The following is an 11,674-nucleotide window of genomic DNA, read 5'->3' on the forward strand; positions in this document are numbered from 1 at the left end:
ATTCACTTATCCAGTTTGTACCCCTTTTAGTGCTTATCCATGGATTTGGATTGGTCCACTATATATATATATATATATATATATATATATATATATATATATATATATATATATATATATATATATATATATATATATATATATATATATATAGGGATAGGATTCGGTGAGAACTCCAATGTTGTGAGAACTCTAGGAACTCAAAGTCAAGCAAAAAAGCCGGCGGGCGAACAAAAAAACCAAGGTGGTTGAACAAAAATCAGGGAGGGGCGAACAAAAATCAGGGAAGGGCGAACAAATTTTTTTGTTCGAATTAGCCAAAAATTGTTCGATTCTACCTTTTTTGTTCGAATTCCATAAAATGTAGAACAAGAAATTGCTCGAATTGGTCAATTTTTGTTCGAATTTGGTCATTTGCCCTGTTTTTGTTCAAAATCAACTTTTTTTTTTTTTAATTTAGCCCGATTTAGAGTTTAGGGTTTAGTGTTTTGGGTTTACTCCGTAAACCCAAAACTCTAAATCCTAAACCCTAAACTCTAAACCGTTCGTGTTAAAAATGCAATCTAAACCCTAAACCCTAAAATCTAAACCTTAAACCCTAAATCTAAACCCTAAACCTAATTTGAAGAAAAATTGATGTAGAACAGGTGTAGAACAACATGTTCTACATGCTCTTCTACAAAATATGTAGAACACCAAAAATTGCACCTAATGCACCTGAAAAATGTTCGACTGAAATGAAAAATGTTCGGTCCGCCAATTTTTTTTGTTCGGCCGCGTGAGTTCTCATAGTTCCCACTCCAAAAAAGTTCTCATTTGATCCCTCTACTATATATATATATATATATATATATATATATATATATATATATATATATATATATATATATATATATATATGTATATATATTACTAATCCAGTGAGAACGTTCTCATTTTATATATTGGTGAGAACACTCATCAACCCTAATTTATTTAACTAATAAAAGGGTATCTAAGTAAATTTCTTTCTCACCTTAAAACTTGCAAAGAACAATTCCATTGTCTTCATTGAATTCGCGTGGTAACGTAAAAGAAAAAAGAAAAAAAAAATTACTAATTCAACTTTTCTATAACAAGTTTTATGTTGAATCGCTTAATCAAAATTAATTATGCATGTGCACACACTACAAGAAAAATGAGCTTTAGTGACGAGAGTTATTGGTCACTAATAACACTAAATTGGTAACTAAATCGAGTTAGTGACCAAAATAGGTTGGTCACTTCTCGTCACTATAGATCCGTCACAAAATATTTTTAGAGACCATAATGCTAATATTGGTCACTATAGTGACCATTTGTTTGGTCACTAATATTTTATAGTGACCAAAATTTAGTGACTACTTTTTTAATGGTAACTAAATAGCATTATTAGTGACCAAATAATGAGTCGTTACTAAAAGATCGTAACAAATAAGCATTTTTCTTGTAGTGACATGAGTTTTTCTTATTTTGAATGAACACACTTAAAAATGCAAATATGTATGCCATTGCATTCTTTAATTTCGCTAACGTATAAATATAATGATGACGAAGAATATAGGCACCATAGCATCTATAAATGTATATATCGGTTACTGGTTTCTCCTATTTTGTTGCAACATGAATTGTGATCTTGTAAAGTTAAAAACTGGCATACACAATTACACTAATGATAAACTAATAGAATTGGATCCAAAGAAAATACACAAAGTGATATAAATAGTAGAGACAAGAGTAAGCAATCTATAAGAGATTGTTGGTGCTCAACCGGTAAATATTGTAAAACGATTAAATTAGATTCTATCATATCATATCAGATATTAAATATTAATAGAATGTCATCAGTCGTCGCCACAAGAAGATCATATATCAATTCTACTCGCATAGATCTATGCCTTTCTTCGAGTAGACCCGCCACAAGCATTCAGCCAAGATATTTATATTCTGGAAATCCTGACAAGTAGAAATCAAAAGATAAATATAAACGGCCCACCCTCCCTCAAATTCCTAACTTATAAGAGATCACTAGGTTAATACGCAAGTATATTTATGTTAAAATAAACTAACCTGGCGAGCAAACATAGTAGTCGTACGCATGTCTACTCCTTATCAAACCTCTATACATACGCTTGCCAACTATGTCTGTAAATGGATTGAGGATATTATTTAAAAACCCCGGCTATGCATGTACATGTTTCCGAAACATAAAAGTGTTGTGTTAATTACCTCTTGGATCAGTTCCTTTGCTCCAACCTTTTGGTATTTGCGACTCAATCTCACGATAAAGTAGCTTGCATTTACCTATTGTGTAAACCGCCACAATGTAACACTTTCCTTAGTAAGAATCGAGTGTGTGTGTGTGTGCACGGGCGCGTAGATAGAGATAGACAGATATAAACCATCCCAACATATATATATAGGCTAGTAGTTGGGGTCCTAATATCCTCTTAAAAAATCTCATGTCAAACCTTGGTAAAAGCATGTCCAAGGGTGGGCCATGGAAAGGGTCAAAGGATAACCGGGTTAGACCGCGTACAACAGAGTAAAAAATATTGTTTGGTATGGAAACCTTTAAAAAGATGTACATAAAAACAATAGTCGGTTATATATATCTAGTTAAGGGACAAACTCTACATTTAGCTGTTTGTTGGAGAACTTATGTAAATTAATATTAATATTAATATTAATATTAATATTAATATTAATATTAATATTAATATTAATACTATGAACTATAACTATACTACAGACTATGTCAAGTGGGATCTATTGAACCCAATCGCGCGGCAGGATAAATGTGGCTCAACTTCACCTCTGGTCTAAGGTTTAAAAGGTCTTTCACTCCATATCCCCATTACATATAACAGCCGACACTTTTTTTTTAATCTTTGTTTTGTAATAAAATAAAAATAATAAAATGTTGAAGCAATATTGATCACGGAGAAGAAGTATTAAAAAAAAAAAAAAAAAAAGAACCTTTTATAGCTTTGTGCTTTTTCTTGAGGTGAATCAATTTGGCTGCTATTTTGTGATTGTCCTTACCTGCACAATGACAAAACATAAGATAAAAATGTTGATAAAAAATAAGATATAAAAAGACCTTCCTCCTCATAAACCTGTTTATGAATGATTATTAAAACAATGGTAGAGGTGATAGATGTTGAAATTTCAGTTATTAAAATCATAGGTTAGCAAAACATAGTATGTAACAAGTATGTTATGATACAATATAGCTAATATTGTAGATTTAAAAAGGAGTAGTAGTGGAGTAATAAATAAGAACACCTTTTTTCATGGCTCTTTCCATTTTGATCTCTATGTCTTTCTTCTCAGCTGGATACAGAGTGAAAGAAAGAAACACGTTATTCTTGTCAAAAATAATTCATTCAATTCAATTGATTTATAAATAATAGAGTATATAAAGTACTTAATTAATTAATAATGAAGTACAGTAGTGACCTACTAACCTTTTAAAGTTTTGTAATCGGATTTGAGGCTATTTAGGCGAGGCAACATCATTGCTATCTTACCAGTTGGGGGAGTGCCGAGAAGTATTTTTTGAAGCAAACTCATGGCACCATTAATAAGATCACATGCAACTAAGATTTCGTAGTCCCCCAAAATGCCTTGTTCAATTGCTTCCATCTCCATGTGGAAGCAATAGTGATCGTCATGTTTAGCGAATGTGCAGATCCTAACCTCAGGATGAGACATGATGCTGTTTTCCCGGTTCTTAACGTACTACAACAAAGATTATATATATTTGAGAAAAGAACATTTGAGAGTTAATAGATAAATAATTAAAAAAAAAAACATAGAATCTGATTGTGATCAAATGTTAGAAAGAAATAGATATACCTTATGGATGACCTCATTGTAAGCAGCAGTGGCGAAATCACGTATAACAGCTACAAATGGATGATGACCTTCAATTGGCCATCCCCTACTATAACGTGGTATATAAGAAGCACCACCAGGCTGTCATTAATTAAGGCATGCAGCAGGAGGCTGTTATGTATGTAATGTAAAAATTAAAAGAATGATCGATGAATCAAATTAATGATACTCAGTACATATATACCATCCACTTAACGAGCTCCAAAAACTTGATCCAACTTTCGCGGTCCTCTTCTTTCAAAGGAACTTTGTAGACATTTGGAGACTTGTTAATGTTTTTATCCAACACAGGTTCATCAACAAGACAACCTCCTGAAATATAATAGAAAATGTTGATGTGCAGTAAGTAAGATATATAGAATTAAGAAATTGAATATTCAAGTGTTTGAACTTTCTTAATGATACTGTTATCACACACAATGCTTAATACAGTTTAGTTGAAGTCAAATTTGGGACAACAAGAATTGATGTGGGTAATGACACGTTTAATAACAAAGTGGGTGTGAAACTTTATGTTTTCCAATTAATACAACACACATATTTACATAACTGACATACATATTTATAGTGTTCCAATAGTTGCCAATTGAACCATTGTAACTATTAACCTATATGAATGGGCTCTAGTGTTCGGTTGACAGCGCGTGTTCGTTTTGGTGACAAACGTAAGGTTCATAGGTTGGACATGATTGAAGTCATTTTAGTCTTGAGACTGGTAGCATAGGACGAATGGAACAATGTGAATGATGTACGAGTCGTGAGATACTAGACTAGTAAATTTCATCTCCCTTTAACGGGATGGATGTGCAAGATGGTCAGGGATGCAGACGCGGACTTGACGGTCGAACAAGTTAAGGACGGTGTTTGATGGTGAAGATGAGGGTAACGCAATTGTTAAGTTAACATTGTTCACTCTTTTTCCCTAAGGGGAAGCATAGAGGTATTGTCGGTCGGACAATTTTGGGTGAAACAGGTCGAGTGAACCCACTGGTTGGGAAGGTCTACCCTGCGGGTAGAGGCACCTTTGATATACAAGGTACGAGTTATGTTGGCGGTAGGTCGTTGCTTAATTGACGCCAACGGGTGACAGTGAGCGTCGGTGTTATGGTAAAATGAATTTGCGAGAATTCGTGGGCTATGATCGATGAGGAGATTGGTCGTATAGGTCGAGGTGTTGTGCCTTGACTCGGTTGTTTGAGTCTTTGGTTGTCTAGGCTTTTTACGTTGTGGGTTTTGGGTCGTTAAACTCGTTCGAGTGAGACCCGTAAGATTTGTCGATTGTGTTGAGCATTATAGTGAAACCAATTAGGGCGTAACCGGAGTGTAGTTGTACGTTTGACGATATTAACATGCTAGGAGGTATATACATGTTAACTGGTGGTTCGATTACGTTTGATTGGTTACGATGTGGCGAGTGTGGTACGCTCTTGACGTCCACTATTTTCTTCTAAGATTTTCGTTTTGTATGCGTGGTATGCCATTCGAGAGGCATTTTCGTTGACCACGATTGCGGTTTGATGCAGTACGTGTAGCGAGTGTTCATAGAATTTTTGTGAGAAGGTAATCGTGATGATGTTTATGACGAAGTTGGAAGAGTATGTAGCGACCCCGACAAATCGTCAAATGACGGCGTCATCTACGTATGGTCCCATTACATGGTCGTAAGTCTTTATAACAAAGTTTGACCGAAAAGTATGTCGCATTCATTTCATAAATAAGGGTGTTTCAAAGTTTACAAAAGTAGTTTCCATAACAAGTACATAACAATGTTTAAAGTTTGTATGAAACACGTGCGACACAATTAAAAGTAGTCAAAAAGACGCTCCACGTATGCAAGTATACTCGACATCCAATGCAAGTATCAAAAAGTATGAGCGGAAGCATATATCACCTAAGTTCAAGGACCTGAGAAAAACATAGAGAATCTGTCAACGAAAACGTTGGTGAAATCATAGGTTTAAATAAGTAAGTGGATAAAAGTAAGTTGAACCACAAGATTTGCAACATCGATAAAGTCATAGTACATTCTAAAAGTTAATATTCACGAGCACTCAATTATCAAAGCTTAACATTCCGTCCGTTCAACCCCGTAATAATAGTGTTAGAACATACACTGTTTCCCGAAAATATATTTCACCCGTAGACGGTAGCGAACCGTCCGAAGTGAGGGTTTGTCAAACCCATATGGCCATATAACATAAGTTCTCGCTTACACCATCTGATGTAACTAATGATAATCGAATTGAGGATTTGTGTTCAAACTCGTATGTAGAATGTTTGTTTTCCCTGTACTTGTGTTCACGTAGTTTAAAAGAACGTTTATGTTTTCTCATCCCAAAAGTAAGTTCATAAAGAGTAAAAGTGGGACTATGATCTCACCTTGTATGCACGAACCAAAAAGTACTTCGACAAGTAACGTGTGCAAAGAACAATGCTAGTCTTGACCTAAACAAATAGGTTGTATCAATAACGATAGTCACGAAGGGTCAAAGATGTTCAATTAGTCCTATGGCTCAATACGACTCGATTATGTAGCATGTGCAATCAAATTGTCAAGTTTCATGCAAGGTACAAGTATATAAACAAGTTAGGAGGGTTGCATAATCATTTGGTTAAGTTTGACAAAAAGTCAAACTTTGGTCGGTCAAAGTCAACAAAAAGTCAACACGTTCGGGTCGGGTCTCGGACAAATTTTCTATGCTAGTTATTCATATATAAGCATTTTAAAACAAGTTACATGTAAATTGGAGGTCTAGAACATGCCAAACATTTTTCGTCAAAAGGTCAAGCAAACAGCCAGTTTTAGGCAAACGGGACGGCGTCCCATATAGCTGGACGGCGTCCAGGTTTTAAAGGTGGGACGGCGTCCTGAGAAGCTAGACGGCGTCCAGGTTCTAAAAGTGGGATGGCGTCCTGAGTATCTGGACGGCGTCCAAGGGGGTTTCCAGGCCTTGTTTGCTGCAACTCTTAAATGCACGAATCAAAACACAAACCAACACATTTCATGACCCGCAAACAATCAAGATATGTATCTTATATCATCGGAAAGGTAATTTGACAAGGAACATAACTAAGCACTTTTCATTAATCAAAATTCCACTTACAACTACCAAAAACTGTCATCAATGTTCCTCATTCAATGCATACAAGTCATAAATGCCATTTAATGATTCGGTAACCAAATTACATGAACAATATGCCGTTTCGAAGGTAATTAAGCATACAACACAACCTAACACTTACAACTAACATTCCATGTCATTCAAATCATTAAAAGTCCATTTTAAGTTCATGAAACCTTAAAATAAATTCACCAAATTTCTTAATCAAGTTTAGGAGGTTTCATAAATCAAACTATACATCATAATGAAGCTAGTAACACTTGAAACACAATTAAAACATGAACTCTTAGCATCAAACAACATATGAACACTCAAATTTCAAGATTAAGCATGTCATCTTTTAATATGAACTAATTACATCAAAATATCAAAAACGAGCATACAAATCACATAAACAAACTAGACTCGAGCCATAGACACTAATTAACAACCTTATAACTTAAAAATCTCAAGAACACAAGAATTAGTGATTTTAGAAAGTTACCCAAAATTGATGAAATCGGTATGGAAACGAAGAGGAGATCACGAGGAGTTCAAATATGCAATTTGTTTTGATCGAATCCTTCTTGAACGAATTTGGATGATGATTGAAGGTTTGAGGGTTTTGAGAGAAAAGGTGAAGTAGTAAAATGAAAGAGATGAATGAATGGATGAGAATAAGGGTTGACTCTTTGACCTAGTCAAATGTTTCAACCTTTGGCAAGTTTGGTCCCTCAACTTTAAACCGGGTGCGGGAATTACCTAAACGAGATAATTCAACGCATATTAACGGGATGTGTTATAAACATATAACGGAACTTAAATAGTTAAATGGAAAAGTAAACGGAAAAAGGCGGGATGTTACAGAGTATAAGCCTTGGTGTTCCAAGCATCTCTTTAAGTGATGAGTTGAAAGATTTATAGGCTAGTGGTGCGACCTAGATGAATTGAGACTAGCGGGTGTCGCTAGAAGGTTATGGGCGCTGAGCCGTAAAGTCCTTGGAAATTGCGTGACTTCGAGTAGTCAGAAGACGAGTGACACCGAGAGTAGACCCCGTAAGGGTCGAGCTCTTGAGACTCGGTAATAGTAATGAGAGTTGCATAACACTGCGTCAGGTGCCTCCTTATACCTGCTAGTGAAATGCTTCACTCCGATGTTGTGATTACTTTGTATTTAAGTGCCGGTGAGGAACCCGAAGATACAACTGTGGTTTACTGCGGTGTTTAGCGGGCGTTAGCGAATGACCGATTTGAAGGATCGAGGTTCGAATACCTTGTTATAGGTCTGTGAAGAATCGTTGAATATGACCAGCATTGAGACCGGTCATGTGGGTTTTCGTAATGTTAGGATTTCGCGAAATGTTATCACCTTGCCGGTGGATGTACGGGATTAGAATCCTAAGTGGGGGAGTTAAGTACCGGAGATTTTGGAATAATCCCTATCTAGTAGACGTGATGGGCGAACGGCTGTCACTTATTTAGGAAAGGAAGACTTCGATGGTCTTCAGAGAAGTCCCAAGTTGGACTTTGGAATGAATTGTGAAGGTATTTTTGAGACATGAGTTGAAATGGCGAAGTTACCGAATGGCGGATACGAGAGAGTTTCGGAAAGTGTCAGGATGATTCCCGAATACACCACAATTGAAAGGCGCAACGACGATGATCGTCGTGAATTGTTCTACTTTTAGGATTATTGTGAAGTGTACGGTACGAGTTTAGATACTCGGCGTAGGAGCAAACTGTTGCGATTGTTTTGTTTCGTGGGTTGATTACCCGATATCGTGGAAAATGATGGAATGATAAGGCCATTGAAAAAAAAATGTTATGAAGTTTTCACGATGTGTTTCCGAGTGAGTGGTGGAAATTTTGGTTAAATGGAAGTATAAAGCACGGTTGTTGTAATATGATGCGTTAGTGTACGAAGCGGGAATTCGGATGTCAGATTTACTACACGTGTGACTCCGTGTTGGAAACGGAAATGTTCGGGGGAGAAGTGCTTAACTTCTAGTGTTGGTGCGGATCACGAGGACGTGCTCCAATTTAAGTGGGGGAGAGTTGTAACACCCCGTTTTTCTAAACATGACGTTTGTGGCGTCCTACAGAGTCCAAGAATGATTATTTGATAGTTTGGACGTATTTACTTGACAACGTTTGACTTTGGGATATTTTAAAAGTGAAATTGGAGTACATCAGGTAAACTGTCGAGTTTGAAGGGGGTTTGTCGCGTCCTGGTGTGTCGCGATCCGTGACAGACATGGCCAAAACGCGACAACTTCTGATACATGACTTCTGTCCATTTATCGCGTTTGGTTTATGTGTATCGCGTCCTGGTGTCGCGAAACGCGACAAATGTCGCTGTAATGACAATTTTAGCCATTTTAAATGGCATCTTTTGGGGCTGTTATAGTCTTTTCACTAGTGGACGGTTTGGAGAGCCTAAAAGCTGATGGAAGCTTATCCTAACCTCATTAAACATTTCTCCATCCATCCACATTCATTTTAGAGAGAGAGATAGAGTGTTATGAGAGAAAGCTTACTTTGGGGAAGAAGAAGAAGGAATCTTGACCGAGCCCGAGTTTTAAAGTTGTTCCCTACGTCTCTAGCTACGTTGTGATAGTGTTAGTAAGCTCTAACTCCGAGTTTTGAGTTTAATTTGATTTATGGCTAGGGTTTGTTTCATTTGAGACTTGTAAGACTCATTTGGGGGTTAAATGGGTAAGTTTGGGTTAAATTGATGAAAGGAACCTGTGACACCGCTGATTTTTTTTTTTTTTTTTATAAATACGTGGCGGAAGCATTAACGTTAATTAAACCATTATAATAATATAAACATATCATAATTACATAGCCAAAACAGTTGACAGCTAGCATTTAACTAATACATATGGTGTCACGTGACGTTTCAACAAAAGTTTAGTTTTATAGGAAAAGACACATCAGAGTTGGCTCCTGTCAAACATAACATCAGCATGCCCCGTCTTCTCCCCAAAAGCATCATCTCTACAAAAGCTAATAACCTGCAGGGAGGAGATGGAGGGGAATTAGCACGAAGCTAAGTGAGTACGACTAACCACAGGCAATAGTATACAGAACAGTTTTACTAATCATGTCACAAAGAGCTAACACACAAACATCACCCAAGTGCCGTCTACAGAGACTCTGGCGGCTCGGCCAAATCATTAACCACCAGTTGATCGGGCTGGGGCTTACCAGAAGTTCCTCCACCACCGTATGTATATACATAATCCACACGCGACGGACGCGTCATTCACATATATATACACCACGGTTGTCTAGGCTACCACAGAGGAACCCAACCCGCAGGTTGATCTCTCCTACCGAGGCTACCACACAATAGGGACGCACTGGGCTCCAGCAGACAAGCATCAACTAACATGCAGTCATCACAGCACACTAACTAACTGTATCAATAAGTACAACTAACTAGCATGGCAGTCATAATATAACATGCTACTCTATACTATATTCCACAGTCAGTCCCACTCACCGATTACCAGCAAACGAGAAGGTGTTCAGCTATCTAATCACTGAACCTTCTCTTTCTCCTTTTCTCCTGAGAAATACATATACACGAGTTAGTTTATGTCCATAAACACCAAATAACACAAATATAGAAATTTTGTCAGAAAATCTGTCCGCTAAAATTTTTCTGTTTAACACTTATGCACTTTTGAAATTTACATCAAAATCTCAAAATACAAACGGACAGCATAACGGCTAGAAATCAAAACTTAGTAAAAATTTCACTGTCTAAGACCATCGGTCGATCGTCAGAGACTATCGGCCGATCGTCACTACTCCATCGGCCGGTGGACTACACCATCGGTCGATCGTTAAATTTTCAACCGTTCGTCGAAGGACTTCCACCATCGGTCGATCGTCTAGTCCGTCGACCGATCGTCTCACTCCATCGGTCGATGGTCAGAGACCATCGGCCGAGGGTAGTTCATCTGCAGAAGCTGAAGCCAAAGTGACGGGTTTCACCCAAATTCATCCAATTCTTGCTCTAGAGCTCGATTTTTACCTCAAAACTGACCAAATCTAAGACACTATACATCAAGAAACATAAACCCACAAGATTTGGACTCAAACAACATCAAATTCAACTCTTTTGACCCAAATTACCCACTTTGTAAAAACTATCACAAAAACCCAATTTTCTTGAAGATTAAATCATGAAAACTTGTGATTCTTACCTTGATAGAATCAGTAGATCATAAGGAACACGAAAATGTAAATGATTTGAGTTCAAGAACAAAGATTAGAAATTAGGGTTTGGTATGTGAAAGAGATGAAGGTACGGGAGGGTTTGAGAGTTTTCTAGAAAATGGAAGAATAACCCTCCCACCAAACACTTATGAGTCTTAAAACTCATACATCACAACACACGGGTATTTATCAGTTATCTGATATCTTTCGTACATCATTTGGCAACCCAAACGAAGTCCAAATTAAATAAACAAACCTGTTCTGTGACCCTTGTCACAAACTGGTCATAACCACGTCATCAAATAACAATAAATGTTAATTAAAATAAAAACATATAAAACCACACAACGGCAAAATAGACCATTTCAACTAGGCCCGATTCAAGGATGTTACAGAACCCCTAATGGTTATAATATAGGGTTTGG

General features: G+C 36.9%; 1 protein-coding gene across 1 annotated transcript; it reads right to left on the reverse strand.

Moving 5' to 3' along the window:
• Positions 1-1,865: 1,865 nt before the first annotated feature.
• On the reverse strand, positions 1,866-4,244 carry LOC139899433 (uncharacterized). Its single transcript, XM_071882260.1, has 8 exons — positions 4,103-4,244; positions 3,880-3,999; positions 3,489-3,762; positions 3,307-3,354; positions 2,998-3,063; positions 2,248-2,322; positions 2,089-2,163; positions 1,866-1,974 (listed from the first exon to the last, which is right to left on the reverse strand). The coding sequence occupies exons 1-8, from the start codon at positions 4,103-4,105 to the stop codon at positions 1,946-1,948; spliced, it is 690 nt and encodes a 229-aa protein (XP_071738361.1). The 5' UTR covers positions 4,106-4,244; the 3' UTR covers positions 1,866-1,945.
• Positions 4,245-11,674: the final 7,430 nt, after the last annotated feature.

Source organism: Rutidosis leptorrhynchoides, chromosome 3 (assembly GCF_046630445.1).
Source record: "Rutidosis leptorrhynchoides isolate AG116_Rl617_1_P2 chromosome 3, CSIRO_AGI_Rlap_v1, whole genome shotgun sequence".
Lineage (NCBI taxonomy): Eukaryota > Viridiplantae > Streptophyta > Magnoliopsida > Asterales > Asteraceae > Rutidosis > Rutidosis leptorrhynchoides.